Consider the following 26,989-nt stretch of genomic DNA (forward strand, 5'->3'; position numbering starts at 1 on the left):
TGTGTGTGTGAGAATAGCAGAGAAAATTGATCATTTGGGGATGGAGGGGAATGGGAGCTTGGCAGAACTCCTTTTCCATGCTGCCAAATGGAACAAGTCCTCAAACCCTTAACTTTAACACCCAATATTTCAACAGAAAGAGGAAAATATGATGGCTTGGGATGTGAGCCCAGGCTCAGAGCTGCTTCCATTGCTCTTCCTCTGGCTAAATAGTTCCTTAATTACTTCTTAATTGCTGTCAACAGCACTGTTCTGCCTTCTTCAGAGTAATGAGTGATTTCTTGTTAGATATTAGGAAGAAATTCCTCCCTGTGAGGGTGGCGTGGCCCTGGCACAGGTCTTCCTGGAAGTGTCTGAGGGATGGAGCTTGGAGCTCCCTGGGATAGTGGGGGGTGTCCCAAGGATGGGGGATTGGAATGAGATGAGCTTTAGGGTCCCTTCCAACCCAAAGCATTGTCTGATTCTATGAAATCCAAGTGAACCCTGGTAAAGCAGAAGGAAGTCACTCCTCGAGGGTGTCTCTGCATCCCTCCTGCCTCCCAAACTGTGTCCTCCCCGTGCTTTACAAAGGGATGAGGAGCAGGGAGCTCGCGTGGTGCTGAGGCCCAGGTCTGTGTCCTGGGTCCCCACAGCTCAGAAGTGGGTCACCAGCCTGTCACTGGCGCTCCATTTTGGTGTCACTTAGGCGGCTGAAGGCAGCAAACAGGCCATTGATCCGTCTGGCAACAGCCCCGGGCCCCAGATTTTAATTACCAGCGTTCTTCGGGCTAAATTTGTGCCTCTTGGAGCATCGTCAGCCTGAATGAAGCTTCACAATGGAGGAATTTAACCCAATACGTTTTTTTCTCCGCAGTTTTATTAAAATCTGTTAAACACTGTTGCAGCTACCTTTATTTTTCCATTTTTCCAACTATTCAGTCTTTGATGACGTTTTCAAGAGAGTTAAAAAGGACTTTTCCTGTTTATCTTTTTTATAGGAAACTTTAAGCAATTGTAGAGCCTCATTTGTCCCACACAGGTGCCTGCCGTTCCTGCAGCTCTGTATTTAGCCCAACAAACTCGGTGATTTGCTTGTTTCACCAAATGAAAACTGATTTCCAGTAATTTTTGTGTCGTGTTCTTCACGTGGGCGCTGCAGAAATCCAGGGAAGCCCCCTGCGTGATAGAGCTGTTTTGGGATGGGGTTTTTTATGGGACCTGTTCTGTCAAGTCTGTCTGTTCTAACAGCAGTGCAGGTTATTTTTTTTCCCTCCAAGAGAGGTTTGTGAGGGACTGGGAGCCAAAACACATCAAGAGTTGGGATTAAATGTGAGTTGTACCGTTGGCCTGAGGAATTTCCTCAATGAAGCATCCACAGGAGGAGCCCCTATTTGGACATGTGGCACCAAGAAGCACCACTCTCCAGCGGGCTCTCCCAGCTGGAAGCTGATGGACCAGGGAGGGAACCCAGCCTGAGGTGGAACATTTGCTCCTCCCTTTGCAGCCGCCCCCACGAGCTCTGGCGCCTCCAGCAGCGCTTCCAACCACTCACCCACCAGAGCAGGAGCAGCTGTGGATTCCAGGGCCATGGAGAGCCGGGCATGCAGAGCTGCAGCTGTCCTGGCTGGCTCCTGGCTCTCCTGCACGCTCCAAGCCCCACGGGTGGGAGCCCTGCGGGAGCCGCTGCTGGAGGACGCGGCGCTGGAGAACATCAGCTGGGCTGCCGAGGAAGCCCAGGGCAACCACTCCTCGGAGCACGCCTTCTTCTCCCTGGATTATCAGCACGTCCAGGTGCCCTTTGAAATCACGCTCTGGATCATGCTGGCGTCCTTGGCCAAAATAGGTGAGGCCTGCTGAGAGGATGAGGAGGGACGGGGAATCCCTGCGGAGGTGGTGTGGCCTTTGCTCCACCTCCCCTCTGGTTTGGAGCTTGAGGTAACGTGCCAAACCCTTGGAATTCACACACTGTGTGCCAGAGACACTGCACAGGTGGAAAATAAGTTGCATTTTAGGTTGGAAGTGGTGGTTTTCCATCTAGAAATTCACTGTTGCTGTTAGGAGGAAAAATACCGGGTTTCCAGGAGGAGGAATTTGATTTAACTGCAGGACATGCTAAGGTGTGTCTTCACCTTGATTTCCTTGCCAGCCATGCTCTGTGCAGGTGGTCCACTGACATCTTCATCTTAAAATGAAGATTCCTTATTCTTCTAAAAGTGCCCTGTGTCTGGCCAAGGAATAACTCCATCCATGTCCAGGCTGTTACACAGCCTAAAATAAAATCTCTGGGCATTGATTGTCTGTGCAAGGTCATCTAAACTAGATTAAATTATGCAAAGCATCTGACATTTTTATATTTTTCTCTGAAAACTGGGCACAGGAAAGTGAAAACTATATATAAATATTTTTCTCCAGGAATCATCTTCAATTCTGTTAAATTACTGCTATAAAAGTTATTTTACAGCATTTTTTCTTGTATTTCTTTTCCTCAGAATGTAGAAGTCTCTAAGATTGGGTTTGATCAGAATTTTTCAGATGGAAAGGGTCTTTTTGTCTCACTAATTTTATGCTACATAATGAGACCCTAATTCTAGTCACATGCATGAAGACATAATAATGATCAGAGATTTTTAAAATTTCTTATTTTAATTAGGTTTGTTTCAATGACTTTTTCTTTTAATAACTCACCTTGTACTTGTGGTGATTTTTCTAATGTTGGGCATTGCACGAGACAGGCTTGATTGGATGTTTTTTAGCTGTTTAGCTTTAAATGCTAATGATTAAATAGTATTAAAAGTGGATCTGTTCATAATTAATGGTAAGGGTTTCTGTGATTTTTTTTTTAATGTATAGAATCTGTATTGTGTTTAAAATTAGAAATTGCTATTTCTGTTAGTGCTGAAGATGGGCTGCTGACTAGATTACATAATTAATAATTCCAAATATAGTTTTATTTATGTAGATTATTACTTTTTGTTTATTACCTCAATATATCTTTCTAACCTTATGCTATGATGAAATGAGGTCTGAACAGACAGTAATTGGAGAAAGTTTGGAATTTTCAGTAAATTTTAGATTTTCTAACCAATTTCTGAGCAACTTCACCCTCACTGTATGAATTTACTTGTGCTACTCCGAGGTGTAACCTGCTGACAGTGGGAGCGTGGGGACCTTCTGAGGGTTTGGGCTGGTGAGGTAACACCAGATTTATCCTTCCGTGCCCTGCAGGGTTCCATCTCTACAACAAGCTGCCTTCCGTCGTTCCCGAAAGCTGTTTGCTGATATTTGTGGGACTCATCATGGGGGGAATCATCTACGGATTCAATGATAGGTCACCACCAGTGATGGACAGCGACATCTTTTTCCTCTACCTCCTGCCCCCCATCGTGCTGGACGCCGGCTACTTCATGCCCAGCCGCCCCTTTTTCGAGAACATCGGCACCATCCTGCTCTACGCGGTGGTGGGGACCATCTGGAACGTGTTTGGGATCGGCTTTTCCCTGTATGGGATCTGCCAGGTGAAAGCCTTCCGGCTGCAGGATGTGTCCCTGCTGCACAACCTCCTGTTCGGCAGCCTCATCGCCGCCGTGGACCCCGTGGCCGTGCTGGCTGTCTTCGAGGAGATCCACGTCAACGAGAAGCTGCACATCCTGGTTTTTGGGGAATCGCTCCTCAACGATGCCGTGACCGTGGTAAGGATCAGCCTGGGCTGGGGTGTTTAACCTGCAGAGGGTGGTGCTGAGTGATGGGATGGAAGATCTGCAGAAAAGGAGGCGCAGGGAAGATTTTATTTCCCTCTACAGCTCCTTGAGATGAGTTCGTAGCCTGGTGGGGGTTAATCTTTTCTCCCAGGGAACAAGTGGCAGGATGAGAGGAAATTGTCTCAAGTTTCACCAGGAGAGGCTTAGATTGGCTATCAGGGAAAATTTCTTCATGGAAAAGGCAGTTGAGCATTGGCACAGGCTGCCCAGGAAAGTGGTGGAGTCATCACACCTGCAAGTGTTTAAAAACCGTGTGGATATGGCAGTTGGGGACATGGTTTGGTGGTGAACGTGACAGTGCTGGATTATTGGTTGGACTTCATGAATTTGGAGGGCTTTTTCCACCTCAATGATTCTGTGATTTGTTCAGGGAAAAGTCATCAACAACCCCTTCTAGCAGAGGACTCCTGGTCCAATTCTCTGGCCTGAGGTCCTGGGCAGCATTCAGGTGAACTTCGAAGTTTTCAGGTTTCTCTTTGACTCCGTGTCTGTGGACAGAAATGTCCGTGAGGGCCGCAGCAGTCCCCTGGTGAGAGCCAGACCTCCTGGGCAGGAGGTGACTGGCAGAAATCCCAGCAGTGTATTTGCTGCCATGACCACATCTGGTGCACATCCAGTTAACAGCTGTTTCCCTCTTTCCTTCCCCCCACAAGGTGCTCTACAAGCTCTTTCGCTCTTTCTGTGAGATGCCGACCATCAAAAGCGTGGATGTTTTTGCTGGAGTTGGAAAATTCTTCGTGGTTGGGCTGGGAGGAGTTTTGGTGGGGCTGAGTTTTGGGTTCACCGCTGCCTTCACCACGCGCTTCACCAAGGACATCCGTGTCATCGAGCCCCTCTTTGTGTTCCTGTACAGCTACCTGTCCTACCTCACTGCAGAGATGTTCCACCTCTCCGGCATCGTGGCGTAAGTCAGGCCCTGCTCCTCCTCTCTCCAGGAAAGCTTCCTGCCTATATTCACTGAAAAATACCCAAAAACATTTTAAAATTTGCAAATCTGTGTTTGACGAGGAACAGGGCCCTCTCCAACAGTCACTCTGTTTCCCAAATTGCACAATGGTGGCTGATGGTGGATTTATGTAGGTTATTGAGGAAAGTTTGTTTGAGCTCCATGGTTTTTATTTGGAAAGGCTGGATGTTCCAACAGTGTCTGGTAGGTTTGGCAGAGTCAGAAGAAGTTTCTTAGCTTATTTTGTTATTTTCCACATGGCCTAGTCAAAACCAACATGGGAAGAGTTACAAGGAGAATTTAGTCAGTTCCTTGGAAAGGTTTGATCTTGGTTTACAGCACTTCTGTTCTCACATCCCCTTCCCCATCTGCATGTCCTGCCTGACAACCCTTGGTGTGACAGAGTAGTGAGTGATGGGACAGGAACTGAAGCTTGAAATATTCCTGCTTTTTGGGAACAGAGGATTCTAATAGAGACCTCTGCTTTGGAGATTCTGACTTGGCTCCAGAAGCTCAGACACAGCTCATGTCTGGCCTCAGGTGTCAACCAACACCTCTGTCTCCAGTAACATTGGGAATCTGCTGGCCAATTTCAGCCAGAGCTGTCAGAGATCATTCAGTTCATTTGATTTTCTTTTAACTGGATAGATCTTTCAATAAAATCAATAATTTTGGGCTGGATCCTTCAGATTTAAGGGACTAATTAAGCTTTGTGCTTATCTTGTCGTGCATCTTGCTGTCAGAGCAGATGCTGACACAAAAATAGCCAGAAAGACCCCAATATTCACCAAAATCTCACCTTGGAAAGCAGAGAGAGAGGAAAACCAGAGGGATCCAGCCCTCCTGTATTCTGTGGGCTGGTACTGAGTCTGGTTCTCCTACCCAAACGGAGTCAGCTGGTGCTGAGGATCACAACCGTTTAATATTCCCCCAAAGACACCAAAATGCACCTACCCTGCATCAGTGGCTGCAGTGTAAACTGTGCAGTTGATGAGAATGAAGATAAAAAGAAAATAAAAAAATTAAGTGGGCTCCCAGCTCAGCACAGAAGTATCTGGGAGATCTATTTTAAAACTAATGATGTTCTTTGGATATAAACCGTCCCTGTGTCTTGCAGATTTTGTTTCCTCAGCTGGTTAATAGCAGCAATATTTGAGTGTTACTGAAAACAATTCCAGCTCTGGGAATAGGTAGGAAAAGTCTATTTATAGGAGTGCAAGACAGAACAGTGAAATAAATATGCTGCATAATCATCATGGAGCAGAAAACATTCAATCCTAATGGTGTCTCCTTCTATCAATCACAATCTGCTGTACCCATTATGGAACCCATTTGCTGTTCTTTTGAATAATGCATTTTTTTCTGAAGCAAAACAATGGCAAAGGCAGCTGATTCCTGCACTGTGCCCTTCTAATTGCCAAATTATAAATGCCTGTCTTATAGATCTGAAGTTCAAAACAATTCTTTCTGTTGTGGCCAGGGAATACTGTATTATAAGAAGCAGCTTTTGGCAGTTTGTTTCTTTGAAAAATAATTTGATTGCCAAAAATATCAATTCTACATACTCCAGAAAAATATAAAAAAATCTGAATACAGCTTAGTCTGTGAAACTGTTCTGCAAATGGATTTTAGTTGGATTTTTTTCTTTCTTATTCTCTTTTCCCCCGCCCCTTGCCTTGGTGGCAATGTCCATCTTTAGCCAAGACAAAACAAGTTTATTCTTTCTGTGACCATGTTGTGATCCCATGTCCATTCTCCAATAAGCATTCCCCCAAACCACAGCTCTGAAAGTCACTTGCCTATAAGTACTTGGATTTCTTAGTTTTTAACCATATCTATATTCCCCACTATTTATTGAGGCAGACACAGAAGCAGAAGGATTTATTTTTTTTTTTTTTCAGTCTGTGGTTCATTCCCTGTTGATCTTTCTGGCAAAGCAGGTCAGACCTAAAAAGGATAAATCAAACCAGATCTGTATTAGAATATTTTTATGTACTGGTACATTTTCTTAGGCGATGAAAGATGTGAACTCAAGCATTTGGTGAAAAAGGGACTTCAGTCTTGGTCTCCTGCTGCTGGATAACAGAGGATCCCATTCCTCAGCAAAAGCATCATGACTTTCCCAATTCTGACCTTTCCTATCCTCTGCTTTTGCCACAAATCCTCTCCCTAAAGCCCCATTTTAAATTCAAACAGACCCAAATGTTTGTGTCTTCAAAATAATGCAAAATGTTAGTGAAATTCTGGGGTTAAACAGGGTATTTTCAGTGCAAAGCAGTACTTGCCTTGCAGTTCTCTGAGCATCTCCTAGTTGATAGTTCTGGGTGAGCGACCACCTCTCTCAACACCTTTGTTTGGGTCATTTCCGTGTCCTGGTCACACCCAGAGCCAGGGACAAGCCAAGGATCTGCTTCTCTCTTGGCTTTGCTGTGATCCAACATTGTGATGTTTCCTGTGGAATCAGTTTTCAGTGCAATAAAAATATGGATGGCTTTACCAAACAGCACTGCAAGTCAGATCTTGGAAATTTAAAGCCCTTTTTCTATTCCTGCTGCAATATTTAGAACAAAAATGTTTTGGTCCAGATTAAAATATAAAAAACGGAGCTTCAGCACTTTGAGCGCTCAATTGTTTTGACCTCCTAGGATTGCTGGCCTGAAAATGTATTGATTTTTGACCTCCTGGGATTGCTGGCCTGAAAATAAATTGATTCAAAAAGCTGATGAATTAGGCTAATGCCATGTTCCCTGGAACCTGAAGAACCAATTATCCATGAAAAATTGCCAGGCAATTGCAAGGTCAGAGTTTGGCAAAGTTAAAGAACTGGAAACAGTGTGTGAAGATGGGAAGAGTTGGGTGTAAGTTGGAGGTGTTGCTTTGTGCTCTGATAAAATGCGGCAGGTGATGAATTGTTCATATGTTAAAATCCAGATTTGGTCAGTTTGGGCAACCTATGAAGTATTTTATTGTCCTAGTGGTCCTGATACTCTTGGACTGATGCAGGAAGTGACTCAGCCCTCAGTGAAATGTCTGCAAACATCCAAGACTTGATGAAATCCCCCTTTTTCATAACTGATGTGTTGATTTTCAGTGTTAAAGTAGAAAAACTTTTTTTTTTTCATTTTTCAAACTTATTTATTTTCTGTTGTTTAATTTTCACTTCCTCAGCATCATTTCCTGTGCCATGGGCATGAAGCGTTACGTGGAGGCCAACATCTCCCTCAAGTCCCACACCACAGTCAAGTACTTCATGAAGATGTGGAGCAGTGTGAGCGACACCCTCATCTTCATCTTCCTCGGAGTTTCCACCATCGGAGAAAACCACGAGTGGAACTGGCCCTACATTTGCTTCACGGTTATTTTCTGTCTCGTTTGGAGAGCACTTGGTAGGGGAAATTGTAGATCTTGTTTTTCATGTGTGTTATTGTTTATGGGAGTGAGGAACGAGATTCCATTAGATGAGAAGGTGCTCTGCCCCTCTATCCTCCTTTCCTCCTCACTCTGCAGTGTGATCATTCCTGATGGGAATGCTAGGACTGGACAGGGACGTCCCAGCCAATGCTTCCTGCTCCTCCATCTCACTTGATTCCAAATCTTGCATTTTGCTGCAGTTCCCTGCTCTGTGCACTCACTGGTGCTGGATAGAAGCTCTCATGACATCTGTTTTATCACTGTCCCTTTTTTGCCATGATCTTCCTTTACCCTCCTTCATTGCCAGAATCTCCTCTTCCATTTCAGTGTTTTTTAGTCCCTTGGTATTCTTCCTGCAGGATGGAATTTGTAGGCACATACCTTGGGGCAAGAGATCCATGAAAATCCTCTGAATTTAAGGGATTTAATTCATAACAAGCTGGTGTACAGCAGCATCCTTCACTGGGAAACTGGAGGAACATTCCAGTAGCTGTCCTGGGTAGATGAGATTTGGGACCTAAACTGTGAGGATGCTCCTGCTCCTACTCAAGAATTTCAGGTCAGGGTTGAGAGTGGCAGAGCTGGGGAGCTGGTGAGGTTGGCAGGGGAATGTGGAGATCATCTGCTCCAGCCCCCTGCCTGAGCAGGGGCAGGCAGGCAGGACTGTGTCCAGATGGCTTTTGGTTATCTCCATGGATGGAGAGTCTACAGCATCCCTGGAAAACTCATCAGGGTGTGTGACCAACCTCACAGCAATAAAGAGACCAAGGCTTGGTGATAATGAGGAGCAAGGCAGGAAAATACTCTCCTGATAACTCATCTCTGCAGTTTCTTTAGCCACAATTACAATGCAAACCCAAGTGCTGGTTCCAGGATTCCCTGAGATCCCATTTTCATGCATTGAAAATTACCAGAAAAAATAGAAGTGCTTTGTTTCCTTTCTCCTCTGTTGCATCTTGTGATGATTCTGTGCTGGGAGAGGCTGGACCTCCATTCCTCTTGCAGTGCTTGGCACCTAATGAGTGCAGAGTGCCTCAGTTATGGGTATTTTTATATCTTAACAACATTTGGGAAAATAACAGCACACATTTTTGGAAAAGAATTCGAGAGCTTAAAAACGTTCAGCAGGATTTATGTTTACTAACCAGTAAGTCAAGCAGTGAACTCGAATTTGACAGACACTTCAAGAAATTGTTTAAATAGGTTAGGCCATGATTAACAAGGCTGAGCAGAATGGGGTTTATTAGCTGTTAGGACATGCCAAAGTTTGTTTTAATAACTGTGCACTAGTCTTGGAAATGTGCTCATTAGTCAGTTTTTTGTACATTCGAGTGTTTTATTTCCATTAAGTGGTTTCTCTTAAATTATTTGCTCAGATGAAAGGAGTTCTCAGTGAGTTTGATTTTTTTTTTTTTTTAGTTCAAAAATTCTTCATTGCAAGATATAAGAACATAGCAGTGCTGCAGAAGTACCCCAAAAATCCTCCCTAAGCACAGCCCTTCTGAGAGCAGCTTAAATTATGCAGCATGTTATTAGGCAAGGGCTCAGGCTGCAGCCCCCCTTTTCCAGTCAAAATCTCCCTGGAATTAAACAAGAACACACAAACCAGGGCTGGAGATTGTCTGAGTTGTCCTGACCAGGGTGTTCCTGTCCTGCAGCACCTTCCTGGGAAGCTGTCAGGGAACTGGGAGGATGAGAACTGGGAAGGGGCTGCACCAAGCCAGGGAAACTCCTGCCTTGGAGGTGGTGGTTGAGATTAGACCTTGGCCTGCTCCGGGCCATCCAGCAGCTCTGGATTAATTAATGATTAATTAATAATTGGATAGTAGGGAAGATTTCTTCGTGGAAACGGTTGCCAAACATTGGAATGGGCAGTGGTGGAGACAACAGCCCTGGAAGTGCTCAAAAAATGTGAGGGTGTGGCACTTGGGGACATGGATTAGTGGTGACCTTGGCAGTGCTGGAGGAATGGTTGGACCTGGTGATCTTGGAGGATTTTTCCAATCTTAGTGCCAGGATTCTGGAGGTGCTTGAGGCTCTGATCCAGAAAAGGGAGGTGCCCCCACATTTCCCTGCAGGAATTGGGGATTTTTGGGTGGGCAGTGCTGGGATTGGTGTGTAAACTGTACCCCAGTCCTTCCTAGAACACTCTCAGTGCTTTAAATGTTTGAGAAATGATTCTGCTGAAACCTGGGGAATTCCTTTGGTATGAGGAAGATCATCTAAAAAGGAAAGTAGAGCCCTTGCATGGCAGCACCGGGGCTCTGCTGATAGCTAAGCCCTGGGGAGATTTCCTCCTGCTCTTTCCCAAGGTATCTGCAGGAGAAAATACATTCTGCTCCGAATGATTAATTGTATGTCATCTCTTGGAGCAAACTGGCCTTGAATTAGTTTAGGGAATGCTAATAATAATTTATGAGGAAGGATTAAATTAAGACAAAGGCCAGGATATCAGCTCAAGTAAATTTTGTTCCTTTAAATCATCGGCACTGCCTGAGCTGTAGAGTAGGGGTGGATGTGATCTGAGGGAGGCTTTGTTTTATTTATTTTTTAAGTTACAAAGAACCTTGACACCCAAGCATTTCCTGTCTGCTGCTCTGGGCACCAGTTCTGCAGAGCTCCAGAGATGGGGAAGATGCCACAAGGTTCAGTTAACTGAGTTCCCTATACCCAAACATCCCCAGCTTTTTGTTTTCTTCACACTCCTCCAATGTACAGTAAAAGTTCAGCTATTTTTAGCTGGAGGTGTGTGGGAAGATGTTTGATATGTACATAATAAATGCACTGTTTTTGTTTCTTTTACAAACACCCTCTAGAAAAGCAACAGTGCTGTGGCTCCAGCTAATTCCTAACCAAAGTCAGTGACAGGCGGTGCCATCAGCTCTCAAATGGCTGTTAATCTTTGGGAAATGGGATGTTTATCACCTCCATTGGGATTAAAATCACGGCCTACTGATTTAAGGCCTGACTTTTGTACCTCTCTGCATCTGTTTGTGCATTTGCAAATGGCTGTAAATCACAGCAATTGCTGTGTCACCTCACGTGGCCCTCAATTTGTATAGTATAAATCTGAGGGAAAGAAATAACATTAACGCAGGTGGAATATAGCTACTTATCCAAGCTACTGCTTGGAAACTTTGGCAAATGGGAGGGCAATTCGTGGTTAAATTGTTGCTGTTGATTTGCCTCAAAAGCATTTCTAGCCTCAGCAATTCAGTCATTTGTTATCATCAATTAGAATAAATCAATTAATATTTCAGGACTGTAGCCGGTCAATATTTGTAGTCTCTCAAATTAGAAATATGTTGGGGATTAAGTTTTATCGGGACAAAGCAAATTTCAACCTGTTAGATCAGACTGGAAGAAAAATTCTCCAGTGGCATGTGGGGAATATACCCCCTTGTGCCCTGGCTAGTTCCTTGTAGTTGGTATTTACCAATTCCATGATGTTTTACTGGAAAATGTAAGATCATGAGTTTTCTCTAATTGTTCTATTTGACTGATGCGCCTCAATCTACCTTCCTGCTTTTCAGGGGTTCTTGTGCTGACTTTCTTTGTGAACAGATTTCACGTGAACACCATCACCAGTAAGGACCAGTTCATCATTGCCTATGGGGGGCTCCGAGGGGCCATTTGCTTCTCTTTGGTTTTCCTGCTGCCTGACTTCCACAGGAAAAAGCTCTTCATTGCAGCAACAACTGTCGTCATCCTCTTCACCGTGTTCGTGCAGGTAAAACCAGTACGGGGCGCAGGTTCAGGACTGGGTCCCCTCCAGGAGCCTGGTGAAGAAGATTCCTTTCCCTCACGCTGGGGCTGTAAGTTCTGGCGCTCCAACACTGAATTTTAAGGAATTGTGGTGCTCCAGGGCTCGGGAGGAGCAGCAGCTCTCAGCATTGCTGTGACATCTAGTGGTAAAACCATTCCTGCAGCTTTCTGTGGGATCAGGGGCTTGGATGTGTCCCTGCCCTTCTCTGACCAGCAGCAGGTCTCTGAGGGCTTCTCTGAAGTTCAGCTCTTAGCTCGTCTGGCAAACACAGCCACATTTGAAGGAAGCTGTGGTGGAAAAATTGGGGTTGTCTGGTGCTGGAGTGAGCAAGGCTGATGTCCACCTGCTGTTTATCCCAAAAAGTAAAGAGTGGTCCTCCACAGGACTGAAGTGAGTGGGATGTAGAGGTTTGGGAAAGATCTCATGTAGAAAAACTCCCTACAAGCTCCTGGTCAGGGACATGAGGTCCATGTGGAGCTGCTGCCCAGGAGCAGAGGAGTTTCTGGGCCTTTGGGAGATGGTGGCTCATGGTGGCAGCTCTGAGTGGCCCCGTGGCTGAGCATCACCCTCAGACCAAATTCCTTCTGCTTTTCCTGACTGAACCCCTCAGGTGGGTGTCGAGCACTGGGATGATACGGAGGGTTGGGGTTGATTTTGCTTCCCCAAATGTGGAGGGTTGGGGTTGATGTGGACATCCACCCAAATCCTCATCCTGAGCTGGAGAAGTGGTGGAGGATGGATCAGAGTGTGTTGTGCCAATGGGATCAGAGCTGGGAGCTGCAGGGCAGAGGGACTGGGCACAGCCTCAGCCTGAAAGGAGAGAGAAGGGGCCAGGCTGGCTGGGGGATGTGCTTAGGTGGAGCTTGACAAGTTTTAAGATGCAAATGTGGGTGAGAAATTGAAAAGCCCCGGTCCCCAGGCACGTCCCTCACGCAGAGCAGCTCTTGAGCCTCACACAAAGGTTGTTCTAAGGCAGCAGCTCCAGGCTTTGGGAAATCCTTCCCGGGGCTGGGAAAAGGCTTTTGTGTAACCTCAAAGCTCAGCTGGTGATGTCATCCCTGTGCAAAAGGGTGAGAGTTACCCAGGGTCCCTGTGTCGCCCCTGACCTTCAGCCATTTGGGAATGTTGTCTGCAGTGCTGGGCTCCAGGGACCTGCAGTGCCAGGGCCACCACGACAACAGGGGGAGGAAAAACCAGGAAAATTACTTAAAACCTGAGGCAGAAAGGTATTGCTGCAGCTCAGCACAGAAAAAGGTGGGTAAATGTAACAGAACCTTCAAAAACCTGGGTTGGCAAATCAAGTTTGTGGTGCTGCTGCCAGACACATCAATGGGGGAGGAAATACTTTTACCATCCCAGTGTCTTTCATGGTCACTCTGTGTGGAAAGGGTAAGAGAAGTATTGGCTATGAAACAAGTTCTGTGCATAGTGGACATTTCTTGTTCTTTTTTTAATGCAAAATGTTTTCTCTATGTTCACAGTGATCCCTATATAGACTTGTTGGGGAGTGTCTGTGTTAGAATAGGACAGAAAGCAAGGCAGAGGTGATTTGGGCCCTCCTAGGCTGGTTTGGGCCATCTTGTCAGAGCTGAAACCCTCCACATCCTATGATTCCCATGGAAATCCTGCCCCTGCTGGCTGGAAACCCTCCTGCCACAGGGGAATGACCACCCTGTGAACAGCTGGGCTTGGCTGCCTGTGGCTCTATCAGAGCATTCCACAGGCCAGGAAACTCCTCTCTTCTGGCCTTCCTAACCCAGTTGCATAAGGCTCTTCCCACAAGAAGCCTGGTTAATCATTTTGGGAAGGTTGACTGAGCCATTGTCAATTCCTCAGTGCTTCCAAGCAGGCTGGCTATGTGCCACGTAGACCAGGCAGTTCTCCAGGGAGCTCTCTGGGCTTGTCTGGAATGTCACAAACCCCATCTCATTGTTCTGCCTCTTGGAGTGGTTTTAAAATCAAATACTGCTGGAAGTTCACTCTCTCAACTTACTGGCCCCTGACCTCTGCCATGAAACTCTGAGCAAATGTAATAATTGTGAAGGGGGGAGGTTGTTTGATGCCTGCACTGTCCCACTGGATTGCTGGAGTTGGAAAACGTTGTGTGAGCTGTGATGGAGCTGTCAGACACTCTCTGGGATGAGTTATCCCTGGTGGGTGGAGGAGCAGCACAGGGGACCTGCAGGTGTGCTGGGAAATGATGTGTGGCCTGGAATGACACATGGGATTCCCATAACAGTCCCAAATGCTGCTTTAAAATGGAAACAACTGCAGCTGATTATCTAGGAAGGCAAGAGGCCAAATTGCACAGTCTCTGCTTAATTTTTGTATTATCTGTTATTCTGGAATTTGTGAGTTCTGTGTTATTGACTCTGAATAGCGACCCATTTTTTATTGCTATTAGCTATTAAAATGACACGTTAATTGTTTCTGCAATTAAAAATGTGTTCAAGTCTTCTCTGTGCCAGCACTTGTGACATTCAGAAGTCATAAACATCAACTACTCCATCATTTTTGCTGTAAACATGTCCTAGAAAAGTCATTTCATACGGAAGCCGGACTAAGAAACACACCACAGCAGCTTTTTAGTTCTCTCACGAGTCTTAAAGATATTAAAACTTTTCCTTGACCCTTCCCACCAGGTGGATGCTTTGATTAGGAAACTTAGCCCCTGGCTGGCCATCAGAGATCGCTGGAGTAATGGTGTGTGACACACAGCGCTTAAGGAGCGAGCAGACAATTGCTGGCAGAGGCTCCGTGCTGAGAACTCTCAAGGATTATCCCCATTTCAGGCATTTGAACTTGGATCATTTCAAGCCCCTTTCCATCTGGGAGGCCACGAGCAGCAGCAAACCACAGGCTTGACCTTGGAATTATTGGTTGGCTTTTTGTGGCCTCGGAGGAGGCGAGTGGAAGTTTCTTCCCTCCACCCTGAAGCCTCTCTGTGAGTTCCCTTTGACAGGTTCCTACCAGGAGCAAACACAGTGTGTGGAGTACACCCGGGAGAACAATTTCTAGTCCTGCTGAAGCTGTGCAGGTTTTATCCTGCCAGGAAAGCAGGGCAGGTGAGGGAGGCTGCTCGAACACCAGGACAGGGTCGCTGTGGCTCAGCCCCGCACTGGTGGCTTTTGTTCCAGGGGAGGAAAATTGGGTGTGAGGAAAGGCTGATTTCTGTGTCGGTGGTTACTCTGCAGGGAATGACCATCCGTCCCCTCGTTGACCTGTTGGCTGTCAAGAGGAAAAGGGAGAGTGCTCCCACCGTGGGAGAGCAGATCCACATCCGGGTGAGTGGAGCCTCCATCAGCAGGTGGCCAGAGCCTTCTGAGATCTCCTGGAATGTGTGTGTCTCCAGGGACCCTGCAGATCTGCAGCTTTACCCAAATCCTCTGCAGGTCAGCCCCTTTCCATGCTGGAAGTCCTGTTCAGCTTCTTAACCGTGGGCTTTTTTTGCATTGGAAGAGCAGCCACCAATCAGGCTGATGTAACATAAGATAATGCACAAACATGAGAGAAAAAGATGATTTCTTGCCCAAAACTTTAAGCTGTGACCTACCTCCAATTTTTCTGCTCTCTGGAATGAGAGAAGGAAAGAAAATGAGGCTTGGTTTCTTTCAGGATTAGGAATTTCCATGTGTTCTCCTGTCCCATCACCGCCATTGGTTCAGATATTTTTGCAAAAAAAAAGAGGAAAGGGAGGATGAGGTTGGTGCTATATTGGAGGGAACCTCTGAAGTGCACCATCCCTGAAATTATTGAAGGCCAGGTTGGATGGGGATTGGAGCCACCTGGGATAGTGGAAGGTGTCCCTGCCCGTGGCAGGGGCTGGAATGAGATGAGATGTAAGGTCCCATCCAGCCCAGACCATTCTGTGATTCTACATCCATAACTCAAAGGTGGGATTTCATTCCTCTTGTTCTCACCACCCAGATGTTGGTATTTGTGGTCATAGAGGACTTCAGGAGAGGTTCAGCTCCATGAGATCAGCTGCTCTCCCACTCAGCTGAGCCTTTGCATTTGCATCTGCATCCAGTGGAAAATTAATATATTTCTGAATCTAATTGTTCAATCCCAGCCACGTTTCTGTGGGTATGGCTCCTTCAGGAATATTATTGTCATTGTTTCTTTAGCAATAAAGCCATTGGGGCTGAGGACATTTGTAAAACCTGTTTGGCATCCTCACAATGGGGTTGGACTGCAGGGCTTTGTCTGAGGTTAACACAACAGCTCAGGAGGCTGAGGAGCCTTTTCCAGTTGTGAACAGAGAAGACTTTGTTCTTTTGTTAGGGTGTGAATGGTAAATCATCTCAGAAATGTGTTTATTAGGAGGTGTGAGCTGAAAATGGCTATGCACCAATTAAGTTGAGAAGGTAAAAATGCAGATAGTGGAAATCAGGGATGCAGAAGCCAGAAGCAGCTTTCTTCCTCAAATTTATTTTGCCATCTGGATAGCTGGGATATTCCTGCTCGTAGGAGCGATGATCAGTGTGCGAGTGTAATTCCAGAGAATCAGAGTAGTTTGGGTCGGAAGGGACTTTAAAACTCATCTCATTCCCCCCCTTGCCATGGGCAGGGACACCTTCCCTTAGCCCAAGTTGCTCCAAGCCCTGTCCAGCCTGGCCTGGGACACTCCCAGGGATGGGACACTTCAGTGCTTCCCTCCAGTGTCGTGTTTGTGGAACTCACAGCTGCCAGCAGCCATGTGAGGGCACTAAACCCACACCAGGCTGCAGGGCTGAGCCAGCTGCTCTGAAACTTTTCTGTCTCTGACCCCCAAAAAAGATAGTTTAAAAAAATTTTAGAGCTGTAGAAAGTTCCAGGGTCATTGGTACCTGAGTGTGGAGGGCAGCAGAGCAGAGCCCTCTCCCAGTTTAGAGATGCCACTGGGAAGGAAGGCAGTTTGGGAAATTACAAGAACTTAACTTTGAGGTGGAAAATCCAACCAGGCTGGGATTTTTTATATAATTTTAAACAATAATAATGTATTTATATAAAGTACAATATGATGATTTTATTTAGTGGGAAGTGTCTGGGGGAGGGCAGTATTTATTATTCAAGATTAACATTTATGTGTTACCTACATTTGTATCCTGAAAATACTGATTTCCTGAGACAAATTGTCCTCAAAAACCCCAAAATGAGCCTTTCCTGCTGGTCAAGGCCCAGAACATGGGAGCCATCAGCCCTCCTGTACCCATCACAGAGAGCAGATTCATGGCCCTCAGCATTTATCCTCTGCTTGCCCACACCTGAAACCAAACCACTCCAGCACCAATGGATGGGTGGATGGAGAATGATCCCAGTGCCTTCTCTCCTTGTTTCCCAGCTCCATATCCCGGGCTGGAAGCATCCCCTGTTGTGTGTGTGTGGCTTTTGCTGTTTGCTGGCTGGGTTCATCAGGTATGCAACCGGCGTAGAGCGAAATCCTCTCTCCTCTTTAGTTCTTGGATCACTTGCTGGCTGGCATTGAAGATATATCTGGACACTGGGGACAGTATTACTGGAAAGACAAGTAAGGATTTGCCAAAATACAACTGTGTACACGTGTAGGAAAAAAAGGAGGTTGGTTTTTATTCCCAGAGTTTCTGCTGTGGGCAGCTGGGCCTTGTTCATCCTCGTGGCACGAGGGAGGGGACAGAGGAACAGCTTTTCCTTGTCCAAGGGGACACCAGGTTTTCAGGGCACTTCCCTGATTGCAGACACCTCTTGTGCATCACACTAAAAAGATCCTTTCTCTTCTCCTGTTGTGTTTGTCCCTTCTTGCCCAAAGAAATCTGCTGGAAATGCCGTGGCCATGACACGCAGCCTGTCCCAGGCTGTGCACAGTTAACATTAAAGAGCTGAGTTTGCAGAACTGCTTGTTGTGGACTGAAATTACAGAGGATCTCTACAGATTTCTGTAGCAAAGTGTTCAATTTTCATTAAATTCTGCGAGTTTGTACATTTTAAAATTAAAAAAAAAATGCATCAGGATTTAAAAATAAAATACAAATACCATAAAATATACTGAAATTATTATCTACCAGGTTTAATTCCTTGGTGGTCCAGACACAGATGCAGCTGGTAGAGATTCTGTAGGAATGTCCATGCTTGGAAGTGCCACTAGAGGGTATGGGAGACACTGCTTCTGAGGAGCATCCTGGCTCCTTGTGAGCAGATCTTAGAGAGACTGATGATCTCAGAGGTCTTTTCCAACCTAAATTATTCAACGATTTGAGCAGAAAAGAAGAGGAAATGGCTTAAGAGGGAATCTAGGAGTGTTGAAATCTGTGGCTACTGCAGATGTAGCACTTCTAGAAGAGTTCATGATATATCTGGCACTTTTGGGGAGTTTTTATTCTAATTAGTGAAGTTTTAATATTTTGACTCATGCACTGTAATGCAGAAATAATTAGGGACTGACCTCTTGGACCATCGATTTCTGAGGAGGAGTTAATGGGATAGAATGGAATTTAATGGAATTTGGGGCACTCCTGGGCTGTGACCCTGCTGCCTTGCTCAGGTCTGTTGGTGCTGGGGAGTCGGGGGAGAGGCTAAACCCATCTCATTTTGTTCTCCAACAGACTGGAATATTTCAACAGCAAATACCTGCAGAAGATCCTGCTCAGGGAGTACGACCAGCCCAAGTCCAGCATCGTGCTGCTCTACGAGAAGCTGGAGCGCAAGCACGCCATGGAGCTGGCCCAGGCTGGGCAGCTGGGCCACGGCCTCGCCCACCCCTCCTTCCTGTGAGCAAACTCCAGCTCAAACTCGGCAGCTGGGGGCTAAAAATGGTGGGATGGATGAGCATCCCCCGGCTCTGATGGTGGCACGTGGAGGGCCACCTGTATCCCCACTAGCTACAGGGAAGCGGCGCTCTGAGGAAGAGGCTCCTGCCCAATTTTGGATGGGTTTGCACTGTTGAATGTTCTGAATGGCCACTTCAGGCCTCACAGATGGTTCTGCTCTGCCACAGCTCCCCACGGTTCTTTTTTCCACCAGGGAGCATATGGACAGCCCAGATGCAAATGCCAAATTCCTGCTTTGCCACGAGCTCCATCTGCAGAGATGAGCTGTTGGCCACGTTGGCTGTGGTGGGATCCCAAAGGGGCACTGAGATTTGGGGATGCACTTCTTGTGCATCTTCCAAAATAAGGTATTCTGCTTTCCTTTGCAGCAGCAGCGACAGGACTGTCATAAAAGACCAAAAACTGGAGGACACTCCAAATCCTGATGTCCTGGACAACATGCAGGAAATATTGGCGAGGAACCTGTACCGGATCAGGAGGACGGTACAACTTCTCCCTCCATCCATATTTTAAGTGTCCAATGACACAAATTTCCTCGGTTATCCGAACAGCCTGAGCAGATGTTATGAATATTTCCATAATTACCCAGGATGTCTCTTTGTGAGGAGAGAATAGTTGGCTGTGTGGAGCCAGATCCAGTTTCCAAGTCAGTGGCACATTTCTGTTTGCTGCCTGACAGCTTTTGAAAGGTTCACCCAGTCAGCCTATAATTTCATGGAATATTTTCGGCATCGGTACCCGGCAGGGAAAAGGAGAAAGGAGGAGCACGTGGAACTTCAGGCACTGGGTTATAGCAGATCCAGCAGCAGCTCTAGGGCAGAGCAGGGATGGGGTTATCCTCATGGTACACTTTTCCCCATGGAAGAGAGCTGTGAGTGGGCATTAATCTGCAGAGCTTTTAAATCCACCCAGCAGTTTTGCCATGGAACTGGTACCAGTGGTTACAGGGCATAAACCCCACTTGCTGTTTACAGAATCATGGATCATGTCTGGGGTTTCACACAGCACCTGGAATTGCTGTTTTAGGGAGACTTAGCCTTAAAATCCATCTTGGACTTTGTTTTATGGATTACACACAAAATACAGAGTCCTTAGGGGTGGGGCTGATGTGGGCAGCTCAGCATAGAGGGATCAGCCTCCCCCTCCTGTCCCTTTGCTGAGCTGAGGGAAACAATGGGATAAGGCTGGGAAGAAGCCTATGGACCTGGTGGAGGGATGAAGATGAAGGCACAGCTCCAGTTTGAGTGTAGACCTGCATTTATCCAGCCTCACCCCTTGTAGGGACAGCATTATCCCAGCTCCCACTGGTGTTAGTGGGAGATTTCAGCTTGGCTGGGTGGTGGCTTTTGAAGGAGGATTTATGGTTCCCAGTGATTTATATGGGAAGCTGGGGTTAATACAGAACATTGGGGGCTGAGGCTGTGAAGGCACCTGGAGCAGAGTCACTGCGCTCGTTGTGTAACTGGGTACCAGGTGTAACTCAGCCTTGTCATTCAGTGAGTTCTTGGCTGACTTCACATAAAAACCCAGAGTCTGGAGTCCTATCTCCCTTCCGTGGCTCTTTCCATCCCCTCCTAAACCAGTGCATGCCCATGGCTGGGCGGGATGGCTGCCATCTCCCTTCCATGGCTCTTTCCATCCCCACCTTTCCTAAACCAGTGCATGCCCATGGCTGGGCGGGATGGCTGCAGGGGGAGCAGGATCCCGCGGGAGGGCAGCGATGCTCCCGTGTCCAGCAGCCTCCGTGTGTCCCTGCAGGGCCCGGCGTACAACAGGCACACCCTGCCCGGGGACAGCGAGCCCGCGGAGCAGGCCAAGGAGATCCTGATCCTGCGGCACAAGAGCCTGCTGGTGGAGGTGGCCGGGAGCGACACCTGCAGCTCCAGGAAGGAGGTGAGAGGGAGCACAGGACCACGCACAGGCTGCTTTCCCCACAGCCTGCTTATTGCTGGTGGTGTTCCCTTCGGAAGACAAACCTCGTTGTTTTAACTTAAAACAAAGGTCTCGATCCCAAATCGCATTCCAGCGAATAGGAAAAATACCAAGGAAAAAACTCCCCCCAACCCAACTCCTGGCAAAGCAAGGAGCCATCCCAGGCACAGCCCTGTTCAGGGCTTTGTGACTTCCACCCGTGCTGGGAAAGCTCTTTACTGAGCAAATGTCACTGACTGGGCTTCACTCTGTCCATCCTGAGGTCTGGTTTTCCCGTGTTTTCTTTTCTGGGAGATTTCATCAAAGTCAGGAATTTGTCTCCCCCATTGTCAGTGGTCCAGAGTGTAAATATTTGAAACTGCTCAGTGTTTCCCCCTCCCGCCCCCACCTCTTTTGAAAGGACAGAAGCATTTTTGTGATTTTTCTTATGCATTCTGGGGGTGAGTCCTTTGTTTTTAAACACATCTACAGTTCTGAGCAGGCTTGAAAGAAGTAAAATAGAAGGAAGTTTTGCTTACCAGATTCCTGTGAGAAATGAAAATTTTTCCAGTTTACTGCTTGCATAGCTCTGTGTTGGTTTATGTTCTGAATCAGAGGAGAAACAGGGTTAATACAACGTCTGTGCCTGGTGAATACTTTTGCTCTTTGGAGATTGGTGAGAGAAGCTGGGCCAACATTTGTCTATGGAAAAGAAAGGTTTCCCGGAATGATGCATGAGGAGCAGGCTTGGTTTTTTCAGTTCCTCCCACCCTCTGTAATTCTTTAGAGGAAAAGCATTTCACCCTTGTCATCTTTTGCTCCCAGATACCCAGGTCAGCAGCAGTGCAGAATCACAGAACATCCAGAATTGGAAGGGATCCATGAGGATCACTGAGCCAGCTCCTGGCCCTGCACAGGACAGCCCCGAGAATCCCACTCTGTGCCTGAAAGTATTGTCCAAACAATCTTTGAGCTCTGGCAGGGGTGGTGCTTGCAGTAATTGCTGAGCCATCCCTAAATTTCACTCACTTCTCCGAATTTCAGGTATTGATGGCTTGAGCTGGAGCACTGTCCAAGCGTGAGCTGTGAGCTCTAATCTGAGCAGCCAAGCTCCATCACTGATGAGAACAAAATGACCTTTTAGAAAGAATAAATTACCCTTCCCTATTTAGATAGCAATTTTCCATGACAGCAGAAGAACTTGGGAGTGCTGTGGATTTTTTTCCACTCCAATTTCCTCGTGGAAGTGCCAATCATGGAGGAGCCCACCGAGAGCAGCAGCACCGCACCAAACGCTGCTGGTGCTCAGCCCTTCCTTCCCAGAAAGGTGTTCTGGCTCTTGCAAACAACTTAAAGGATTTAATTTGATCATTTACATGCTGATTGGTACTTACAATTCAGAATAGATAGGCAAGAACATGGCATGTTCCTGTAGAACATTTGGTATAATTAAACTTCAAAAGAGCAACATCAAACTCCGGCTGATTTTGAGCACGACGTTCCCTACTTTAAGGATATTTGATTGTTAACCCTTGTGCTCCTGCTTTCCCCTTCTCTGCTGCATTTGGTGGGAAATCCAGGAGCTTTGGGAAAGCTGTTTCTCCTGTTCCTTGCAGGAGTGCTTGCAGCTGGGCTTTGGGGGAACAGAATAGTTTTTGGGGAATTGCAAAAGCAGTAGGATTCACTCTGTGTCTGTACTGACTCATGGGTGATGGAAAGTGCCCTCTGAGGGTGGGAGATGCCCTGTGGATTATGGAAAATGCCAGTTTGATGCTGAATACTGACTGTTGTGTCATTGGAGCCACTTGGTGGTGGTGCTCACACCCTTTACTGCAGCCACCTTGGCTTTGTGCTGGGTGAAGGGAAGCAGATGTAAATCCCAAAATAGTTTGGGTTGGGAGAAACCTTAAAGATCATCCAGTTCCAACCCCCTACCATGGGCAGAGACACCTTCCACTAGACCAGGATGTCCTGTCCAACCTTGGGGATGCTAGTAAGTACTGGGAGCTGATCCCAGTGACACCTGTAAGGGTGGTTTTAACCCAAGAACCATCCCTCAGTGCCCAAAAGGACAAGCCAGGCCTGTTTTGTGTCACCAGCAGCTTTTCTGCTAATTTTTAAGAATAGGTGCCTCATTTACTGTGAAAAGAAATAAAATGATGCCCCAAAGTGATGGGATAATGCTCTAACAGAACCCTGAAATATTAACACCATATTAATTTTATATATATAAAATATTATATAATATTAAGGAGGGTGGGTGAATGCTGTTACTTCATGCTGTAGGAGGACAGATTGCAGAATTTGTCAGCAGAAAGAAAGAACACTCTGCTAAAAAGTGGATTTTAGCTTATTATAAGCAGCTCAATACTTAGCAGTTTTTGGGAAAAAAACAGCTACTCATGTTTCTTCCATCCCAAATTGAAAAGAAAATTGTATTTTCCTGATTAAAAAAAAGCTATTAATGAAAAATTTCGATAGCGTTAGAGATTTTTCTGATTGTCAGATATTCCATCTTTTGTAGTCCCTCAGGGAAGGGTTTGGCCTTCCAGGTTTTGAGTCAGCAAGAAAAACTTGGATGCTGTTGCTCCCCACGTTTTTCTGTTCTACATCTCACCACGAGATGGAAGCATTACAACTGTGTTTGCAACCCCAACTGGAAATCCAGTGAAGGGAAATAAACTTCCAGCAAAGGGCCACTGGAACCCTGTGGTGCTGGTGAAACTCCTGCAATTCCACTGCCAGTCTTGGAGAAAAGCTTTGGTGATACCTTGAGCGCTAGAAGCTGAGAAGCTGAGGGAATAATTTAAAAATCCCTTTGCTTCAGTAGAAACCCTGTTTTTCTGATGACCGCTAGAAGCTGAGGGAATAATTTAAAAATCCCTTTGCTTCAGTAGAAACCCTGTTTTTCTGTTTGGTGAGTGCCTGGTTTTCTTTTTTAGTGGAGCTGCTGAGAGCTTTGCTGTTAAACATGAAGCTGTTGTAGCTCAGTTCAATATTTTATCATATTTTATTAGGGGCTGGTCGGTCTTTTCCCCCCAGACAAAATCCAGGGATGTGTGGGAGAACATCCCTGCTTGGGTTGGTGGCTTCTGCAGGCTGGGGAGGATCCAAGTTCATCTTGGCTGCTGGAAATGCATCTCCTTCCAGAGGAGAAGGCAGTGCCCTCCCAGGATGGACACAGCTCTGTGCCAACACCAGGCTCAGCCAGGAGGGCTTGGCATTGGAGAGGGATGGCTGAAGCCCTTTCCACCCCAGACTCTTCTCTGGCTCTGAGTCACCTCTCCTGGGTGGCTTTAGGTGCCTCAGGGGTCTCCTGCACTTCAGGTGCTTTTACAGCATGGAGAGGGGGCTCTTGGAGCCTCCTCCAAGGAGAATTTGGAGAGCAAACAGGGAGAAGCAGCAAGAAAAGAACAATCTTCCTTCCTCCAGAGCAGGTTAAATGATTTACACCAGGCAGAAGGACCTTGGCAGGAGGAGGTGACTTCAGCTCTGAACCACAGCCCAGAGGATTAACTCCAAGACTATCTATTTCCAGCAGAAAGTTCGCCTTCCTCTGCCTAAGGACAAAATTCCTGCCGAAGGCTGCTGCTTCCTGGAGCTGTGCATCACTGCTGGCTTCCAGCGCCGGCTGCTTTTGGGGCTTGTCTTATTTTAGGCAGGGATCCAGCCCAGCCTGAGCTGGCAGGGCAGATTCTGAGACCCAGGACAGCTTTTATTTACCACGGAGCACCCAGAAAATCCTTGCACCTGTAGCCAGGCAACTTGGTCCTCTTTTCTCCTGCCAAAACAGGAGCGCACTCCCCCAGAAGGAGCTTATTTGGAGCTGCCTGTGAGCCATGTGCGCAAATGACACAGTGCCTTTGGTAATTATGTCAGAGCCCTTTCATGGAGCATGCTCTGAGAATCGTTCAATGCCCCTGGGAATGGCTTTCCAGGGAGCCGGGGCGCTGCTGCCGGAGCCGGGAAGGCATTGTTATTAAAATGGTCAATAAAAGTGAGAACAAGGGATGGAGGGCAGCGGTCCTCGTTAGGGGAGGGAGGAGAACGAACTGAAACAAAACAGAAAACCAGGCTGGGAGGGGTCCAGAGTTATTTTGGCAGTCTGGGCTTCTGGACCGAGGTGCCAAATCACAGCTGCGTGAGAGACTTATTCCCAGTTTGCAGAGGCACTGAACAATCCAGGCGGCATTGTGCTACCTGATTTTTATTTTTTCATTCCTATTTTTTTGTCCTGGAGGGTGGAGATTAGCACTGGAGTGAAAGGACAGGGAGCTCGTTAGTGCCAGCTCGTTACCTGCCTCCTTGGCCTGCAGCCAACGTGGGGAACAGCCAAGGTGAGAAACATCCATATCCTGGGGACAGCTTTGCCTTCTGCACTCCCTGCCCCATTCTCCCGGCTCCAGGGCTGCTTCTTCCCATCCTTTCTGCTGAACCATTCCTGGGGAGCTCAGACCTCTTCCAGAACTCAAAACATAATTGGTGTATTGTGCCATTTTAATTTTTTAAGCCTCTGACACTGGCTCAGTTTTATTTCTAAATTCTTGACAGCCCATAAAGAGCTTCCAGTGTTGTTCAGAGAAGCTGTGAATGCCCCATCCCTGGAAGGGTTTTAGGCCAGTTTGGATGGAGCAGCTTGGTCCTGTGAGAGGCAGGAGAGATTGGAACCCACGGCAGAGGGATTGGAATGGGATGATCTTTAAGGTCCCTTCCAATCCAGGCCATTCCATGATTCTGTGTTGTAGCAACTCACCATCTGCAAATACTTCCTGCCATCTCTTCAGTCTATTCTTAGCACTCCATCTTTTTTTTTTTTTTCTTTTTTTTTTTTTTTTGTCGTTGCTGTTGTTTATTTGTACATGGCAAAAGTGAAACGAAAGGGAGTGGAATCCTTAGGGATTGCAGATGATTGTTTGTGAGGCAGGAGTGAGCAGGTTTCACAAGGCACTGAAGTCCCTCTCTCCCTCAGTCCCAGAAGGAGGACGCGTGCTCGGCGCAGGGCGAGGCCAGCCCGCAGCCCAAGCTCTGCCGCTCCTTCACCGGTAAGTTGGGGAGCTGGGGTCATTCCCTGCCCACCCTCATCCCCGTGGAATGGCCCAGCCGGTGGCAGGGAGGTTGTGGGACAAAGTGGGGCTCCTCAAATGAGCCTCATGGGTGAGCAAGAAGAGCTGAAAGAGCCTTGGTGCCACCTCTCCACCCAACCTGAGGTTGAGTGAATGATTTGCGCTCTTTCAAAGCCATCTAATCCAACCCCTCTGCCACAAACAGGGACATCTCCAGCTAGGTCAGGTTGCCTCATCCAACCTGGGATGTAGCTGTTTTAATCCACAGTTTATCAGGAATACTTCAGTAATGTTCTTCCTGAAGAAAATACATGACTGTAAGCAGAGAAAAGTGATAAAAAAACATTATTTCTGGGTCAAGTTTTTTTTTCCACCCCAAGGAAAACGTGACCACCATGGCCCCTGACATACTGTGGTGTCAGAACAGAAGGAGATTGTAACCCTTCTGTTGTGGTTGCATGTTCATCCCCATCAAACAATCCCATAATGTGATAACATGACATTCCAGGTGCTCCAGCAGGACACATGTGTTGTCCAGAGATGGTTTAAGGAAGTCACCAATGTGAATTTTTGCTCTGCAAAGCTGCAGATGAGGACTGACAAAAGAATGATGATATTGATCCAAACACCTGATGTATTTTGAAGTGTAAACCTGGGTTTAAATTACCTTTTCTGGATTTTTCTTCCATGGAAACACCGATCTTTGTCTCCTGCTTTATAATTGGGGAGTGGCATGGAGCAGCTCATCCCCAAAGAGCACAGGGCCACCTTGGTGTTCCTTCATTCCTGCTGAGCCACAAAGAAGGGTGTTTCTCGGGGTGTTTGTTTCTTGTGGTGTTTGTTTCTCGGGGTGTTTCTCATGATGTTTGTTTCTCAGGGTGTTTCTTGGGGGTGTTTCTCATGGTGTTTCTTGTGGTGTTTCTCTTCCCACAGTGGGGAACACGGAGAAGGTTCGGGAAGTGAAGGAGAGCCGCTCCAAGTCCGTGTGTGCCATCCCGCCGCCCCAGCCCAGCGACACGGGGGTGAAAGAGCTGACTCTGGAGATGTACAAACACAAGGGATGCTCTGGCTCCCCATGAGGGGTCTGACTCCCTCAGGGAGGGCTGCTGGATGTGTAGATAATGTAAATATGCACGTTGGAAAGGACGGCATGGACAGGGTGGAATATCCAGAGTGGTTTGCATGGAAAGTCGCTCTTAATGCCCAGTGTTGTGTTTTCAGGGGGAACTGAGGGCAAAGATGCCCAGCTGAGCATCAGCAATGCCAGGGAATGGCTGAGGGGACATTTCTAAGGAATTTCTAGGAAAAATTAGCCTGTTCAGTCTGGGAAAATTGCTGAAACTGCCTACAACTGCAAGGAAGGATGTTTT

General features: G+C 46.9%; 1 protein-coding gene across 1 annotated transcript; it reads left to right on the forward strand.

Annotated features, from left to right (window-relative positions):
• The first annotated feature begins 1,689 nt into the window (after positions 1-1,689).
• LOC121331919 (sodium/hydrogen exchanger 2-like) lies at positions 1,690-26,698 on the forward strand. The gene is made up of 12 exons (XM_041396750.1): positions 1,690-1,822; positions 3,205-3,668; positions 4,391-4,641; positions 7,852-8,069; positions 11,628-11,824; positions 15,055-15,144; positions 17,299-17,369; positions 18,421-18,585; positions 19,014-19,128; positions 20,404-20,538; positions 25,532-25,598; positions 26,553-26,698. The coding sequence occupies exons 1-12, from the start codon at positions 1,798-1,800 to the stop codon at positions 26,696-26,698; spliced, it is 1,944 nt and encodes a 647-aa protein (XP_041252684.1). The 5' UTR covers positions 1,690-1,797.
• Positions 26,699-26,989: the final 291 nt, after the last annotated feature.

This window comes from Onychostruthus taczanowskii, unplaced genomic scaffold (assembly GCF_017590055.1).
Source record: "Onychostruthus taczanowskii isolate IOZ18803 unplaced genomic scaffold, ASM1759005v1 scaffold13, whole genome shotgun sequence".
Classification (NCBI taxonomy): Eukaryota; Metazoa; Chordata; class Aves; order Passeriformes; family Passeridae; genus Onychostruthus; species Onychostruthus taczanowskii.